General features: G+C 44.2%; 2 protein-coding genes across 11 annotated transcripts in view; one reads left to right on the forward strand and one right to left on the reverse strand.

Annotated features, from left to right (window-relative positions):
• The window catches only part of inpp5e (inositol polyphosphate-5-phosphatase E), a 40,511-nt gene that overhangs the window by 21,431 nt on the left and 2,067 nt on the right, over positions 1-17,013 (forward strand). For 2 of the 10 annotated variants that reach the window (XM_035639371.2, XM_035639372.2), the window contains 7 exons: positions 13,418-14,267; positions 14,877-15,000; positions 15,099-15,196; positions 15,342-15,466; positions 16,381-16,500; positions 16,613-16,720; positions 16,846-17,007. In XM_035639371.2, the coding sequence (XP_035495264.1) occupies positions 13,435-14,267; positions 14,877-15,000; positions 15,099-15,196; positions 15,342-15,466; positions 16,381-16,500; positions 16,613-16,720; positions 16,846-17,007 (1,570 nt within the window). In that variant the 5' untranslated portion in view covers positions 13,418-13,434. Of the gene's footprint in view, positions 1-11,841; positions 12,077-12,100; positions 12,377-13,092; positions 13,213-13,417; positions 14,268-14,876; positions 15,001-15,098; positions 15,197-15,341; positions 15,467-16,380; positions 16,501-16,612; positions 16,721-16,845; positions 17,008-17,013 lie in introns of those variants that run through there. The other 8 variants (XM_035639368.2, XM_035639365.2, XM_035639369.2 and 5 more) reach the window with 8 other exon arrangements.
• LOC118313693 (gamma-crystallin M2) lies at positions 8,930-10,488 on the reverse strand. The gene is made up of 3 exons (XM_035639378.1): positions 10,348-10,488; positions 9,352-9,594; positions 8,930-9,244 (listed from the first exon to the last, which is right to left on the reverse strand). Exons 1-3 carry the CDS (start codon positions 10,378-10,380, stop codon positions 8,966-8,968), a joined length of 555 nt encoding a protein of 184 aa, XP_035495271.1. The 5' UTR covers positions 10,381-10,488; the 3' UTR covers positions 8,930-8,965.

Genomic DNA, 17,013 nt, shown 5'->3' on the forward strand with positions numbered 1-17,013 from the left:
AGTTAATAGTTCTCCTTTGATCATCCTCCTCATCATCCTCATAAGGTTTGGTATGTTCCACTGATCCGAGGAGAGTTGTAATCAAATCCCTCTTGCGTGGCCTCTACCAGGCTTCCCCTTTTCTCGATCACAATATGGAACTGAACTGCTGAGGTCATATTCAAGGGCCCGGGCTCTCGAGGTCAGAGGTCACTGCGGGTCATCAGGGCCCCATCAGACCGCCTGAGGAGGAACCGGCGGTCACATCGGCAGACATAGAGCTCGGCTGTAGATTTATTGCTTAAAGCTGATGTTTTCAGTCAGAATTATAAGCCTGGCCACGGTCAAAGGTCTCCTACGTATGTTATAAACATACCGGAACACTTTGGTCTTTAATTTGAACTTCCGTATTGTGGGAAAAAAAGATGCAGTGTAAATGAAAAAATACATGAAGAATATGTGTGGTTCCTTCGTGGATAAATTAGCTCCAAGTGGGGAGACTCTTAGTCAGCAAGTGAACTCCGCTACCGGTGTCCAACGTCATTTTCCTTCTCAACTTGCTAAGTGGCTAATGTGACGAAGGCCAGGGGTTAATCCGACGATGCAGTCTCTCAGGTCATGAAGAGTTCCCCTTCACCCCTTCACTTCCTCATCGGGAGAAAGCTGAGTAAACACTTCAAAGTCCAGGTCAGCGAAAAGGGGGAAAAAAGTGCCACCTTTCCTCTAATACGATGTGTAATAGGACAATAAAGCTTCCCTCAGCTCTATGAAGCATTTTAGCATCTTTGAGCTAATTGTTTTGGATTTTCGCCCACCAGCCTTGTTTTGAAAGGCAGCAGCATCTTTTTAAGACTAAATAATCTCTAAAAAGATCATGCACACTACTAGATATTCGTACCAGGTTTCATTGCATCCCATTCAACAGCTGTCACGATAGTTCATAAAAATCCAAATGCACTGTATGTCAACCTACTTGTGGTGGAAAAGTCAGAGGATCAACAAAGTTGAGAGGATGCATCCTCTGGGGACCTTGAATTTAACATGAATAATAATCGTGGATATATTTTTATTGATTCCAGGGCTGCCAGGGATAAAGTCCACAACAAAATGTGACACTGGGTGAAGAAGCGTTTAAATCCATGAGAAACCTCACCCTTTAAAAAACTGAATCCATCATTTTCACACAAGCTCAACTTTCATTAGAGACGTCTCTCATTCGTCCGAAGCCGCTGTTGACCATGTCAGTGAGGACAGCCACACTCAAACCCGCTCATTATGAGGTCAGAGGCCAGAGGTCGATGTCTGACCGGCGCTGGGTGTGTGTGTTGGGGCGGAGGGGATGGCGCGCACACAATGGGAACACAATAGTCTTTTTGGCTCACTCCCACTACTCGCACATCCACTCCTCGTTCAGCGCTTCCTGGATATCTGGTGTTGTACCAGCCGACTGGATTCCAGCGTTTGTCTCTTTTCCCAAGGCGTCCAACTTACAAACTCTAGGAATAAGTCGGCGAGGACAAAACGCACCACGCCAGAGCCGACATTCCTCCCGCAGACCTGAGTTAACATCAGTTATGGCTGGAAACAGGAGGAGGAGGAGGAGGAGGAGGAGGAGGAGGTTGTTGTGGGTGTGAATGTATTTAACACTTTGGATTAACTTTCATTTTTATATCTTTACTTCTACTCCGCTGCAATTCAGAGAAAATTATTTCTTTCAGTGGAAAGTGAAAGTAGAAAATCCTGTACTTTTAATATCAGCACAGTTAGTAGAGAGCAGAAACAATATGTTTATATATGTATCAGTCCATCAGTAAAATTAACTGTTTTGGTGATATGATAATTGTTAATGTCACATTTTCCAGCAAAGTTTCTCCACGTTTCAGCTTCTTTAAAAATGTAATGTAACCTTTGTCGTTGAAAAATATCAATGTGTGCTGTAGCAACACATTTCCTCATCGTCTGGCCAAAATTATGAAGAAAAAAATATTTTGTCATGTGTTTTTTGTATCTTAAGTCCAGGTCAGTGTGTGTACTGTCCTTCATGTGGATGACTGAAGTCGCACATCATTTTTTTATCATAAGTATCTGTGATCATTACATCATCTCTTTAGATAAATTAGCAGGTGTACCGAAATCATGAATGATTCAAAACTGTTAAAGTTCATTCTTGACCTTGGAAATAATGCTTTTGACAAAACAATCTTTACTCAAGATTTTACTCTGTGATATTTTTTTTGGTTCAGGATTACACTTGCACTGATCCGTAAGTGTTTTCATGTGTATGTTTTCTGATTTGCTCGCGGTCGGCTGCAGTCATTCATCCGGCCCCCGAGGTCTGTAACGTGTGTCTGCTGTCTGTTGGCTGGAGATCTTATCGTGTGTGATCAGTGTACAGCGCATTTGTTGGCACACGCTCTCAGTCTGTCTGTCCAACAGCAGTTACAGCCGTCGCAGCTGTGAGCTGCCCTGAGGAGAAAACCCCTGCACCTGCCTCTGTCTCTGCACAAATGTAAACAGGTAAAAAAAAAAAAAAAAAAAAGAAGAAATCAGCGCCTGTGTGTGAGCAGGAGGGAAATGGTGGGATGCAAATGGAGGCACGGTTGAGATCAAGTTGTCAAGACATGTTGAGGCCACAATACCGAGATAAAAAACCCCCAGATCAGCGGGGTCACGGGGACGTGGCCCAGAGGATCGGTGACGTGTGGAGCGAGGCGGGAGGCTGGTGTGGATTTCATCCAGCGTGTTGGAGCAAATCATCATCAGCGTCGATAACACGCCGATGTTTATCAGGCACAGTGTCGCCAACTGTCTCCAACAGAAAGATCACAAGATGACATCACACGCCTATTTGCATATTAGGTACACCAAACAGAAGTATTTACATATATACAAATTTTGACCCTGTGATCTGTGTGTGTGTGCGCGCGTGTGTGTGGGTGTGTGTGTGTGTGTGTGTGTGTGGGTGTGTGTGAATAACTCAACAATGCACAGATGGATTTCCACCAAGCTCGGTGGGCGTATTTCTTGCTGATGAGTCCAAGGTCAAGGTGAAGGCCAAAAAAATATTGTCTCTCCAAGATATTTCCACAAATAATAGGGCTACAGAGACAATCAAAAATAATCACATATTGATCAAGCAATGATTCCCCTGTCATATGACGAGTATTTTTCGAGGTATCTGGCCCTCCTTCAGAAATATAGATCAAAGAATCATTTATGATCACATGGTAGGAATGACATCACTATGAAGTCAGAAAATGACACGATGTACATCTCATTTAAATCAACCAATCATTCGTCATCATATGGTCATGATGACGCCATTATGAAATTGCATTATTACAATATGAAAAAAGTGCACATCATCCTAAAGTAAAAAAAAAAAAGACTTCAAACTGGACTGACTCAAACTAGCTTTATTATTATTAGCTTTTATTATTTTTCAAGGTGTGATGTATTCGACTTCAAAAGCTTTTTCTGTCAAATGTTTCTAAAGTGGTCTTAAAAGTTGCCAAATCTAGCGAGAAAATTGCTAAGCTGGCAACACTGATCGGGTTTATTATACATCGTCTAAGTTCAACATCTTCTGGACCAAAATTAATGGGCAATTTTTGAAAATCTTCACTGATTCTCAGGGTTTATGTGCAACATTTTTTTGCGGTAATCCATCAGCTCGTGCACTAGAGTGGCAAATAAAAAAACGTGGGAAAAAAAAAATCCCGCCACTGAATCATAACTTTCCATTACGATTTCACCAAACTTTTTTTCTTTTTTCCATCGAACTACAAAAGAACCCCTTATCAATTTTGCAGCTTCAAAATGTAATTCCAGTCTTCACAAACGAGAAATCGCCATGGGTGCATCGATGGAGAAATCTTTTAGTTGTTGCTCTCTATGTCGAATGATTTTCTGGGTCTCCACATGCTGAGCTCAGGGAGAGGGGGGAAAAATGGAAATCTGCCAAAATGAACGGGGGGCGGGGGGACGGGGGGGGTCTCTGATTTTGAGAATCCTGCGTTGGGTTAAAAGACAATGACCTGAAGCAGTCTTTGATCTGTGTTCATATCCAGGCAGAATAATCATGGCTCCTCTGACGGGAGCTAATGATGTCTGTGGTGTGGAAGCGTATACACTGCAGAGGGGGGATTTGCAGCCACACAGGCACCTTTAATGAGTTTTATTTGTTTTGTTTTATCCACCTCCTACTCACCTCCGTACACAGAGTAATGAAGAAGGGGTGGGGTGGGGTTGGGGGGGGGTTAAGAATCAGCCTTCGCCGCACCTTCATGGGGCTAATTATCCGAACCCTCCCGAGGAATCATCCCGCAGCCTCCACCTACAGAAAAAGAGATTCCTGCTGCCCGCTCGCCATAATTCTATAATAACCCTCCTTTGTTAGTCTGCATTGGAGTGAGCCCGTCCGTCTGTCTGCACGCTGTTGACGTGAATGAGGCGGATTTATGATTTACTGATGGATACGGAATAAGACAACGCCGAAGCGCATTCATTTATTCTGGTAACATCTTTTGGCTTTGGTTGAGCAGTTTGTCTCACTGAATCTCATTTAAAAAAAAGAGACTACTAAAAAGACATTATGGATGAACACCAGATAATAAAGTTTTTAAAGCTGCAGTGTGTAATATTTAGAAGAACCTATGCACAGAAATGGAATATATTGTCCATAACTATGGGTTCATATAAGTATAATCACCTGCGACAAAGAACCGATGTTCTTTGAATGAGTTAAATATAGTTACATGAGGTGGACCCGACCTCCGTGTGAGTCGCCGTGTCTGCTACGTCGCGTTGAACACGCTTGTTGCACAAAACGGTTCCAGAATACGTCGCATTCACGTTGAATTTTCAGCGGTAACGGAAGCCGGAAATGGAATCAAGCGGTGCGCCGCCATAAAGTGTCCCCTGTCAGGTGCTCAGTTGGTTGCAGTTTTCAACTTTACCACCAGATGCCGCCGGAAAAGTCAAAAAGTTTCACACTGGGGCTTTAAGGTGAAGGAATAAATTAAGGAATCCAGCTTGGTGACGGTTTAGTCTACCAACTGTGTCTACTCTGCTTGACGTTTACATCTACTTTGCACTTGCATTTGCATTGCATTTTAGTTTTTTTTTTAATTGTTGCTGTGGTGGGAAGTGGAGGGATTTAAGATGAATCACAGCGTTAACCTGAAAGTGGCTGACAGCTGCTCGACCTGCACTGAGCTGTTGATCGTCCGCGAGATGTGCAGGACAAGCAACACTCAACAGTAAAATCATAAAGAAATTATCAGGCTGTTAGCACAGTGTTCCATATGGTCCACTGAATTATACTGTGGAGTGTTTTTTTTTTGCCGGGGCAACTCGGGTCATGAGTCATAAGAGACACAACAAGTGAGACGAGCGGTGGAAAACAAGAGGAAAGCGGAGTGATGCAATTCCCCGTGAGATCGGCTAAACTACTTTTGAACCAGACACTGGCACAACCTCCTCCTCCTCCTCCTCCTCCTCCTCCTCCTCCTGACAGCGCCGTCAGCAGTTTGGCAGCAGCAATGCGCCGCAGTGTTTCAGGATTTCATAAGAGAACGATGAACTAGATTACTAGATTACTATAAATAGACTGTGCGGTTGTTTTCACAGATGATGAAACATGGATCCTTTGTTATATATGTTGGTGGATATGGGGGTTTAGTGTGGGGAGGTTTGCCTTTCAGGTGAACTCAACAGACAGTGATCAGACAGAAGTAATAGTGTAGAGTTGTGTAAAGATCATATAAATATCTAATGATGGGGAAAATGTCCAGTTTAAAGAACGTACCAAAGATCACCAACTGCCTGCCCGACATACAAAAAATTAAGAAGACATTGGAAAATATGATGCCATGTAAATAGTTAAATGAATGAATGAATTAACTAATATTTAAAAGTAAGATTTGAGCTTAAACAATTCGTTTATTTGTCAGTAATCATAAATTTAGTCGGCGACTGTTCATTTTTCATCTTTCATGAAAGAAAAAGAAAACTTTTCATGGGTTCAGTTTCTCCAATGTGATGATTTGTTGCTCTTCCTTACGTTCAATTTGATTCAATTGAATCATTTTAACTGTTGGTCAAACTGAACGAAACACGTTTGAGGATGTAACTTTCAGCTCTGGGTAGTTGTGATGGACATTTCTCACCATTTTCCTACATTTTCCAAACATATCAATTAGCAGCGCAACATAAATTAGTTATGACCTAGTTCCACTTCAACCACCTACAGGAGATAAATAGCTGCTTGATAATCCATTACAGTATCACACTCAGATACCGGGGCCATTTCTCTGCATTGAAAACTTTTAATTTTGATACTTAAAATATATTTTCCAGGTAATACTTACATATTTACACTAAATTAAATAAAGCGAATACTTCCATCACTGGTGATTGTGGCTCAAAAGCTACAGAAAGATGTTCATGACAAAAGAAAGGTTGGCAAATTTATCCCAGGAACCATCCAGGATGTTCAATGTACAACGAGAATACTTCAAGAAAATATACTTTTCTCTTTTTAAAACTTGGGTAAAAACTTCACCAACTTCTGTGCTAATGCCGCACTGAACCAAAACGCAGACTCGGAACCTCTCCGGGGCTCGGCGTTAAACCCTAATCCATCTGTCCCACATCAGAGTCACTTTCTCTGGCTCAGAAGTCATAATCACTGACGCAGACGTTGCCTGGAAAGTGTGTCCTTTCTTAGCGGGAATCGGTCGCTGCACGTCCTCCGCACAACGCCGCTCCCTATCTCTCTGTCGGCCGGCGCGGTCCCCGTCCATCCCCGTCCTCATTAAGCATATGCCTCACTTTCCACTTCAGACCGGAGATAGCACAGAAAGCGCACACAAAAGCACTATTTTTCTCTGGCCCTTTCTGCTCATCTCGTCTGAAAGTCTAATGAGAGCAGATCAAATGTAACTGACACCGAGGGGAGACAAAGGGAGACGCAGCCCTGGGTGAGAGATGAGGCGAGGCAGAACAATGGGCCCGAAATGAGCCGCCACTGCGGCGGTATGGAGCAGGACCGGTGAATGTAGATGATTCTGTAATGAGGGATTAAGTGGTGGATTATGGGTCTTTATGAAGATGTTTCTGATCCTCATTAGGCTGAATCTCATATCAGGGCATCGATTCCCCCTCTCGCCCGCTGGATTGGCTGATCTCTGGAGGAGGAAGAGGAGAGAGAGGAAAGAGTGAGAAAGAAAGAGGCAATGCGCCTTTAATGTGCTCCTCAGAGGCACGCAGCCAAAGAACTGTATGTATATGTGTTCATCTGGTTGGAGCATAAGTGAATATCACACTCAGTTGACAGTTTATTAGGTACAGTTGGCTGAAATGAATATGTTCATGCGAATAAATCCTTCTTCCTGAAGATTATAATGTTAACTTTTGAGTGTTATACAGTCACTGTATTACAATCCATTCCAAGGACGACAGGAAAGTTCTTTACCTATTATTTAGGTATTTTTCACTAAAAATCTAAAAATCCAGAATTCACCAAAGGAAAGTCCAACTAGTGTATGCTGAGATGTTTCACCGACAGAGTGAAAATTATGATTTTGTTGTCATTGTCGTCATTACAGTAAAATTACTGTGTATATACTTTTTCTTTAAACAACCAGATGTCCTCATTTTCACGATTCCAAATAGATGTTGAAATATTAACTTAATATTCACCTAATTATGGAGCAAGGGGGAAAGTCGGTGGGATTCATCCTCTGGGGACCGTGAACATTTTGAGATGCATTCAGTTGTCCAGATATTTCTTTCTAGATGAAATTGTAGGAAAAATCTGACCTCAAACTGTCTTTTTTTTCTATTTGCAAATTGTCAACCATGTGTAACATCTAATTTTCGGGGAACCGGGTCCATGCTGTGTGTTGTGCGACCGTTGTCGTAGCAGGACCGACGGAAACACGCCGGCGAGCAGAAACAAACCCAGACGGTCCAGAGACAACATTTACTTCTCACACACCTTCTGGGCGAGTTGGCCGCCGAGCCGGAGCGGCGTTGATGTAATCAGAGCATCTCAGATGTTCCAGTATTTATATGACAGTGTCCAGGTTTACTATGGCAGACTCCCGACACAATGGTTTGAATTCCACTCGGATTCAGACTAAACTTCCTCGAGTTCGGTCTTATTAATAAAAAAAAGAAGGCAGCAGTGTGAGGTTGTTGTGCGTCGCTGGTTCTTAGTTGCTTCCCCGTTGGCGAACGCGCCCAAGAAAGACCACGTGGAATTCTCTCCTCACATTTTTGACACTTACTTGAACAACCAGATTATTGAAAGTTTACCATATGTCCATCTTTGTGGGCATGATCTTCCTCACAACAGGAGAAGGTGATGTTTGGGGCGGATTCTTTTAATGTTTGGCAACCCTTTCTATTATGGGCCCTGTTTTACTAGTTTATTTGTTTTGTTTTTTTTCAAAGCTGGTATTTGTTTGCTTACCAGCTATGACATTTCCAGAAAAGTCCTTCACAATTTCAAGGTTCAATGTGAGGGATTTTGAGGCATCTAGAGGTGAAGTTGCATATTGCAACCCTCTGGGATCACTTGTGGAAACACTGTCACAGACAAATCAGAGCATTTCTGTCCCTGTGAAAAGAGACTAGCAACCTAGTTTGACCTGGTTCAACAATGATAAACTTGATAATAATAGTAATTAAAAAAAAGTGCAAGTGCATTAAGCAGACCTGAGACCACAGAGAAGCTGATTAAGAGAATTAAGAGAAAAATGTAGCGGGGAAATGAAAATTAAAAAACAAAAAACTGAATGAGAAAGGAAAAAAAACCTTTGTGAGTTGGGCGTTTACACTGACCAGCTCTGAACTGTGTGAATGTGCGGGAAGACCATGGTTGCTCCTAAATTAAAAGACAAAGATACCAACAACAACAAAACGAATCCAACACACCAGCGGCTCAGGTCGTGACAGTTTTATTCAGTGCAGAGAGGGTCTAGTAGCAGGAGTCGGTGATGCGCTTCATGCTCATGAACCGCATGCCGCTCGCGCCCATGCTCATGAAGCTCCTGTACTCGCCGGGCTTCATGTACATCATCTTGCCTCTGTAGTGGGGCTGCTCGAACAGCAGCCAGTGGCCCTCCATCACGTTGCAGGACATGCAGTTGGACATGCGGAAGCGGTCCATGACGCTGTCGCAGTCGTCGGTCAGCTCGTGCATCTGACCGGTGAAGTTCTCCCGCTCGTAGATCTTCATCCTGTAGGATCCCCTGTGCTGTGGTGCGGAAGAGGAGCGCTTGGTTTAACTCCTTTTTTCTTTCATCTTCGAAGAAGAAAAACAACTGCATTCTACAGGAAATCTAGCCCGGTGTGAGGCCTTACCATGGGGATCATGCGGCAGGACCTGATGCAGTCGGTCATGCCCATCATGCTCATGTTGTCGGCGTACTCGCCCCTCCTCAGGAAGTACTGGTTGCCCATGAAGTTGGTGCGGTCGTACACTATGAAGCAGCCTCTCTCCACCCTGCAGGACTGGCACCTGCTCAGGTAGGAGGACATGTCGGGGCAGTCGCTCATGCACTCGTAGGAGCGACCCTGGAAGTTCCTCTCCTCGTAGAAGATGATCTGCACGGGGGGTGGGAGGAAAAGGCTCCGGTTTAGTGCGTGTGAGGTGTGAGAAAGCACAGGCGTCATGTTCCCGTTCAACGCTGCGCCGTTACTTTTTTTTTGTGTGTGTGCACCGTTGCTCGGGTTAAAGCATGGATTGTAATTCTTAGGTTTTTGTTTCAAATTGTATCTTTGAACCTGCAATAACTGATTCGATAGCCAACATCTGATCGAGCTTGTTGGCAAACAGTTGCCTATATTCACACCCAGCAGATGACGAATGACATGATTCGTGCCTCGGGCCGCCTTTGAGTCAAACATCCACTCTCCTCGTTGCTCTGTTTTTGTTCTCCACCAACTTGTGAGTGAAGGATCTTTGGGTTTTTCGGGCAGTTTTTTTGCATTATATCTTCTCAACTGTTCACCTGTAAGATGCTGACTTTGTCTGCTGTTTGGGGCTTTTGCTGTGACTCCAAAAATGACTCCATGAGAGAGTTGAATGAACAAAACACTCAAGTTGAACACAAAAACCATGAGCTGAACGAATCTCTAGGGCTGAGAGTAACAGCAGAGCTGGTTTATGACTCTATGTGTTAATCACGATGAGCAACACTTTTCACACACAGTCTGACATTTTACATGTCCTGACAAATTCAGCAATGTGTCGAAGGCCACAGGGGCAATTTTTCCCAGATTGTCCATTTGCAGATTGACCTACAGTTGAAGCAGCGGGAGCCTCGGCGCAGTAACACCGTGAAAAATACACCTTACCCTGCTCATGTTGTTCATTCCAGTGGAAGTCATTTTGCTGGTCAGTGGGCTGCTGCTGTGGCTGGAAGCTGCTGCTGCTTGTTCTTGCTCTTGCACAAAACTGTACCATGCCTGGTTTAACCCTTGTCTTTTATACCTGCCGCAGAGGACCGTCCCCTTTTGTCTAAACCCCCTGAGCCAGCAACGACGCCATAGAAATGCACAGAATACGGAGGGATTGTCCACATTTCCCAGGGGGCACCTATCGTTCAACACGCGGGGTCCCAGGACGGGTGAAAGGGTTAACAATCGGGGGGTCACACCTTGACGTTGTAGTTTCTTTGTGACATACACTGTTTTGTCAGCAATGACATTTTTCACTGTTGTTTTGGAGGTTTTTCCGCTGATTATTTCATGGTGTGTCTTTGTTAGGTCACTCAGTCTTCACTGTTGAACGTTTCATGAAAACACAGACATGTAAAAGTATAGTAATATAATCTCCTGAAGGTCAAACGTGGCAAACAGAGTATTACTTATAACCTGCCGATGAACAATATGATTTCAAGTGCACAGAAACATTGGGTAAGTGATTAAAAGGATGACTTTATTAAACCCTGTGATACATGATAAAGCAAAAAAAAGGGTCATAAACAAGGTGATATCTACATATATAAAAACATCATTGAAAATATATTAATTGTGGCAGGTAGATGTTTCAAATGTAAATGACATGAAATAAAATAAATGAAAATGTACATTTTTTTATCATGCGGCTTACATCCCTTCATATTCCTTGATTTCTTAAATATATAATTTTATTATTTTTTGCCCAAAAAAAGATTGTCACCTTATGACTACATATATATTTGGAAATTAATCTTTTTGGTTGTTTTTTAATTTAATACAGTAAAATAAATTATTGAAGTTCCCTTTTTTTGTCACACTGGTGAGAACCTTTGTTGTGGCAAAAATAGTAGTAGTTAAGTAAGTATTGAAAGACAGAAAAAATAATACAAGAATAAGAAGAAGAAGACTATGCAGTAAAATAATAAAATGTGTAGCTTGGAAAAAGGATACAAAAATAATGAAAAAAGAATAATACCTGTTATGAAGAAATAATAAGAACAAATGAATGTGTAATAACAGTGAAAGTCTGACCACATATATTGCTGTGTGTGTGTGTGTGTGTGTGTGTGTGTGTGTGTGTGTGTGCGTGTTGAATGTTTATACACATTGTTTAATTATAGCCAGAGGGAAAAGGCTATTTCTAAGTCTGGTGGTTGTGAGTCCAGGAGTCCTGCATCTCCGACAAGGGGCAGGAGGAGGGAGAGGCAGGCTATAGCCCCCCTTCAACTTTTCTCTTTTTTTTAATTTGGTTTCCTATGTTAGAGAGGCAGAACCCTACCCGACAACAGCGATGGACTTAATTCTGATTGGTTTTGTGTCAAGCCTCCTTTGATGGCAGGTTTGACGTCACACAGTAACGTCCATACACGCCAGACGTGTACTGAGGAAATACACACAGCATGTCAAACTGAGAGTGGTGCTTCACTGTCATCACAGAAAACGTTGTGTTTTTTACCCCCCTCAAATGTCTGAGGAGGAGGCTGCCTCGCCTCCCCGGGACGGGCTGCGTCTGGCTGGGTGCACGACTCCTGTGAGGCTCGCACTCGGTAATCAGAACGGACATCTTGTGAAATCAACGCCACGATGAACTGTTTAAAAGCAAAGGGAAGCTCCTTTGCCCAATGTTAGTATAGTTTTCATTATATATGTGTGATCTGCGAGAGTCTGTACGAGGTCGAACCCGGGCCCAGTGCCAGACCCCAGATGCGCGCGCTGGCCTGCAGTTCCGCCCCTCCCACACGCGAGGGCGCTGTGACGCCGCGTGCTGAGAATTCACCGTGTAGTTCTCTGGTCTTGGAGACCAACACAAACATCTGTTGTCAAACGTTGCTAAGGAAGCAACAGTAGCCACTCCGACACCAAACCAAACACACGAGTGCACGAGAGACAACTTCACGTCGACGTGTTGTAGCAACACAACAAGGTGACTGTCAAACGTCAACCCGTTTACCGACACAAACCGTATAAACGGATGTATGTACGGAGCTTGTACGCCGCTGCTGTTATGCTAACACGAACTAGCTTCGCTTTGCTCGTAGCTTCGCTAGCTAGTTGCTGTTAGCTGTTAGCTGCTAGCTGACCAAACCGTGACGTTAGCTCAGTTTACGTGAGTATGACTTGTTGGCTGGACGACAAGTGAGTTGGCGGAGATGGTGGCGTTTCTCTGAAGCGATGCAGTTGGAAATCAAACGGGATTTCACAGTAGTTAAATGCTAATGTTAGCATGAATTAGCCGCCGCTGCTTTTTTTTTTTATCATCTAACGCTTTCTAACTAGCGCTAGTTGTCACAACATCGTCTCTCACTAACGCAGCATCAGCATCTTTAATAGTTCAATAGGTCAATATTATGCACAAGTAGGTTTGGACATTTGACTGATGAACTTTACCAGTTATCATAAGTGAGTGTAACTCAAATGCACCACGCTTCATATTTAATAAAGAAAATGTTTCTCAAACATTTCTCGAATATCTTCTCTGAGTTGATGTGGTCCACATTTGACAAGTCTAGGTGTGGTGTTTTTTGGTCCGGATGAGTTCAAGAAAAGTGTGAAAATCGCCCCTTTCTTTCTTTCTATCGTTTTTTATTTCAATAAAAATAATACAATTTCCACAAATTTGAAATTCTCCCCGTTCATCAGGTGCAGGCTTGACGAGTTTCTCTGCGGCGGGTGTGAGACACACGTGTAATAACGATACAACGAAGCAGTCATTCAGATATCAGTAAGAAAGGGGATTCATTCAGCAGATAAACAAAGTGAGTAAGTAAATACATTGACAGGAGGAAATCAAGCTACTCGTTTTATTTTCTGCCTTTGTCCATTTTTTCCAGATCGTTCAACGGCTCGCACAGTGTATTACAGTCGTCCTGCTAACGTCAGACCAAAGCTGTGAATCTGTGGCTAAACCAACGTGCTTCGGGTCCAGGACTTGACATTTGAATGCCTTTATGCTCTTTGTCTCCAGGTGTTTGTGACTGAGCTATGAGAGTGCCTCATCCCCCCGACCGCGGCTGCTCTGAGAATGGAGAGCGTGGCGACCTCCATCGTTACTGCGAGGCTCCCGACAAGGGAGATCCGGTTTTCAACGACAGCGGGTCTCTCAAGGCCCCCTTGGTAGATGTCAAGCCCTGCGAGGAACACGACGCCGCCCTCAGACTCACTGCTGGGGACAGAGAGGGGGATGTCATTCCGTACCAGCCTCGGCCACCTTTGCTACCCAGGCTGTCCAGGTCCAGCAGGAGTGGCTCGCTTGAGGAGGCTGTGAGAAGCAGGAGGCTCAGAAACAGCCAGGAGAGTCTGAGCGACCAGGCCGAGACAGGCTCCTCCACAGACTCGCTTAAAGATGACCAGACGCGTCCGGCTCGGGGCGGGGTTGTCGTCGGCAGCGCCACCCCCGCCAGGAACTCCAGCCCGAGGCCCCTCTCTGCTGTCGCGGCACGATCCCCGGTCTTCAGGGAGCGAGGGAGCAGTCTCTCCGAGTATGAGAGGAGGCCTCGCAGCCAGCAGAGCGACCCCGCGGGCCGCCAGGTGCAGCCGGGCAAGGCGCGCCTGTCCCCGGTGCAACCCGCGGGGCCGCTGCCCGCACTGGAGAAGAGATTTATGTCAGCCACACTGAGGGCCGCTAATAGGATTGACAGGGATTGCTTGGATTACGCCGTGCTGGCCAGGGAGAAGCCTGTCGGGGAGAGGCTGCACAGGAACCTGAGCGACAGCCGGCTGCTGGAGAACATGGGGTCGGACAGTTCCTGTGTCAACTCCATGAGGTCCGCTTACAGCGTGCTCAGCCCCATCAGAACTCAGGATGTCAGGAGCAGGTACAGTAGACACTTGGCGATGACGGAGCTGGAGATTTTGCTACCCAGGCTTATGTTGTAACAGTTTATTCTTTCCAGTGTCAGAGGGCTTTTAGAAAACGGTCTCTAAGCTCTCTAATTAAGACTAGTGACTAGTGACTAGTGGACCTGTGTATTTTACCCTTTTGCATGATCAATAACAACCAGTTATTTAGTCGCATAAAATTTGTAGAACGTCAGCGAGTCCTGACTTGACCACATGCACTGTGTAAAAGTTTGGCACAATATCTTATATCAACTACAAGATTTTTTTATTTTTTATTAATTGGTTCCCGCTGCTTCTGGAGCCCGGTTCAGCATCAGGACTCGGCGTTGCAGCAACAGCAACAGACTGTTAATGTCTTTGCGTTTAAGAGAAAAGGAGAACGCGAAGTGCAGAGGGATTTACACAGGATCAGAGGAGATGCTTGTTCGGCTGTTTTTGACAGGATGACGAACAAAAAAGAAAGAAAGAAAGAGTGTTGACTCACATTCAGAGCCAAGGGAAAACAAATGTTTGCCTTTGTATTATTCATATAAAAATCTGAGCTAACAGTCATCAACTTTCCTTTCTGACGCGTGTTTTCCCAGGAGTTTCCTGGAGGGCAGCGTGATGGGGAGTGGCGCCATGCTCGGCGCCATGGAGCTGGACCGCCACTTCCCCGACAGGAGAGTGGGCATCTACATCGCCACGTGGAACATGCAGGGAGAACGGGTACAAGGGAAATGTTGGCCCCCACAGACCAAAGGAAGAACCGTGTCAAGTCTTTATCGTTTGCAAGTTATCACCTGAGTTTCTGTCATTTTTTTCAGGGGCTGCCAGTCAACTTGGACGATCTCCTCCTTCCAACCGACTCAGAATTTGCACAAGACTTTTATATCATCGGGGTTCAGGAGGGCTGTCCCGACAGGTACGACGTGCTTTGTTTGCTTTGAGTCATGTTCGATCACAGAGTTAAAAAAGTGTGTTATTATGATGGATTATTTTATCAGGGCTGTAAATGTGGTTATACGGTACAAATGTGTGTGTGTGTGTGTGTGTGTACGTGTACGCAGGAGGGAGTGGGAAGCCCGTCTCCAGGAGACTCTGGGACCTTATTACGTCATGCTGTATGCAGCATCACATGGCGTCTTGTATCTCACCGTGTTCATCCGGAGAGACCTCATCTGGTTCTGCTCAGGTCGGTCCCACGTCACGATTCACAGGAAGTCGACAGTTTGGATGTGCATAAAATCCACTAGAGCTACGAAAAAATGATCAACGAATATCTTAACATCTGGGTTTGACATAACAAGACATTTGAGAACATTACACTCGGCTGTAGGAAATTGGGATTTTAATTAGAGCCTGATTGATTTTTCAGTTGGCCCATTAAATGAGCCTTTGACAGATATATATATATATCGGTATAAGCGTATATGTTTGCCGGAATAAAAACTTCCTATCCACAAGGGTGTTGAATCAGGTCCAGCTGGACTGTAGTTTCCTGGAGATGTTTCACCTTCAGCCAAGAGGCTTCTTCAGTTCTGGAGAGGAGAAGCCTCTTGGGTGGGAGGCGAAACGTCTTTTGTGATCAAATTTATGGTTAAACTGTAAAATATCAAGACTCAATTACATTTCTTTGTCATAAGGGATTTGATATGATTAGCTGATATGTCGGTAACAGAAATGTTTTACTCCCTCATATTGGTATCGGCATCATCCCTTTAAAGAAATCTATATCGGTCAAGCTCTCATTGGAATTTATTTTTGTAATAAAGACAAAGCAAGCAATGTAAGAAAAAACTGTCAGATTGATTAATGATAAAAAATAATCATTATTTAATGTCCTAAAATCCTTCCATATTGATCCCAGCTAATTTAAGTTGTGTAGTTCAGATTGTTGGACAAATATCCTATGATTGTTTTGATTCAACGTTGTCACGTCTAATCATATTGACATATTGTCTTCAATAAGTTTCAGAATAATGTCAGAGACATTATTGGCAGCAGGAAGATTTTGCTGTGATGACACATTTTTCTTCATGCACAAAGTTTGGTGTTTTGAGTCTAGCTGATTTGGTTCTGACCTTTTGTTCTGTGGATTCCGCGCAGAAGTGGAGCACGCCACCGTCACGACCAGGATCATCTCGCAGATCAAGACTAAGGGTGCCGTGGGAATCGCCTTAACCTTTTTTGGAACGTCCTTCCTCTTCATCACTTCCCATTTCACCTGTGAGTGTAAGCCGCAGCCCGTAGCGGCAAGAGGACAGTATCAGCGCATTAGATGAGAGGCAATTACCAGTTACCACACTCACCACAACTGCCCATTCTGTTGTCCCTCCAGCCGGAGACGCCAAAGTTTACGAGAGAGTACTCGATTACAACAAGATCATCGAGGCTCTATCTCTTCCAAAGGGCCTCCCGAACACCAAGCCTTACCACTCCACTACGTGTAAGAACTAAAAAACTATAAAACTATTTATTAGATCGGTGGTGAAGAAATGTAACATGATGTTGGTAAGATTACTGGCTGGCAATATGTGATAATCAGAAGATGACGTTTTTTTGTATTTTAAGCTGACGTCACCACAAGATTTGACCAGGTCTTCTGGTTCGGAGACTTTAACTTCCGACTGAGTAAGGACCGCGGAGACGTGGAGAGCATCATGAACAGCACCGTGGACGGAGACATGGGTCCCCTGCTGGAGCACGACCAGCTCTCCAAGGAGATGAAGGATGGTAATA

The sequence above is a fragment of the Scophthalmus maximus genome, chromosome 19 (genome assembly GCF_022379125.1).
Source record: "Scophthalmus maximus strain ysfricsl-2021 chromosome 19, ASM2237912v1, whole genome shotgun sequence".
Classification (NCBI taxonomy): domain Eukaryota; kingdom Metazoa; phylum Chordata; class Actinopteri; order Pleuronectiformes; family Scophthalmidae; genus Scophthalmus; species Scophthalmus maximus.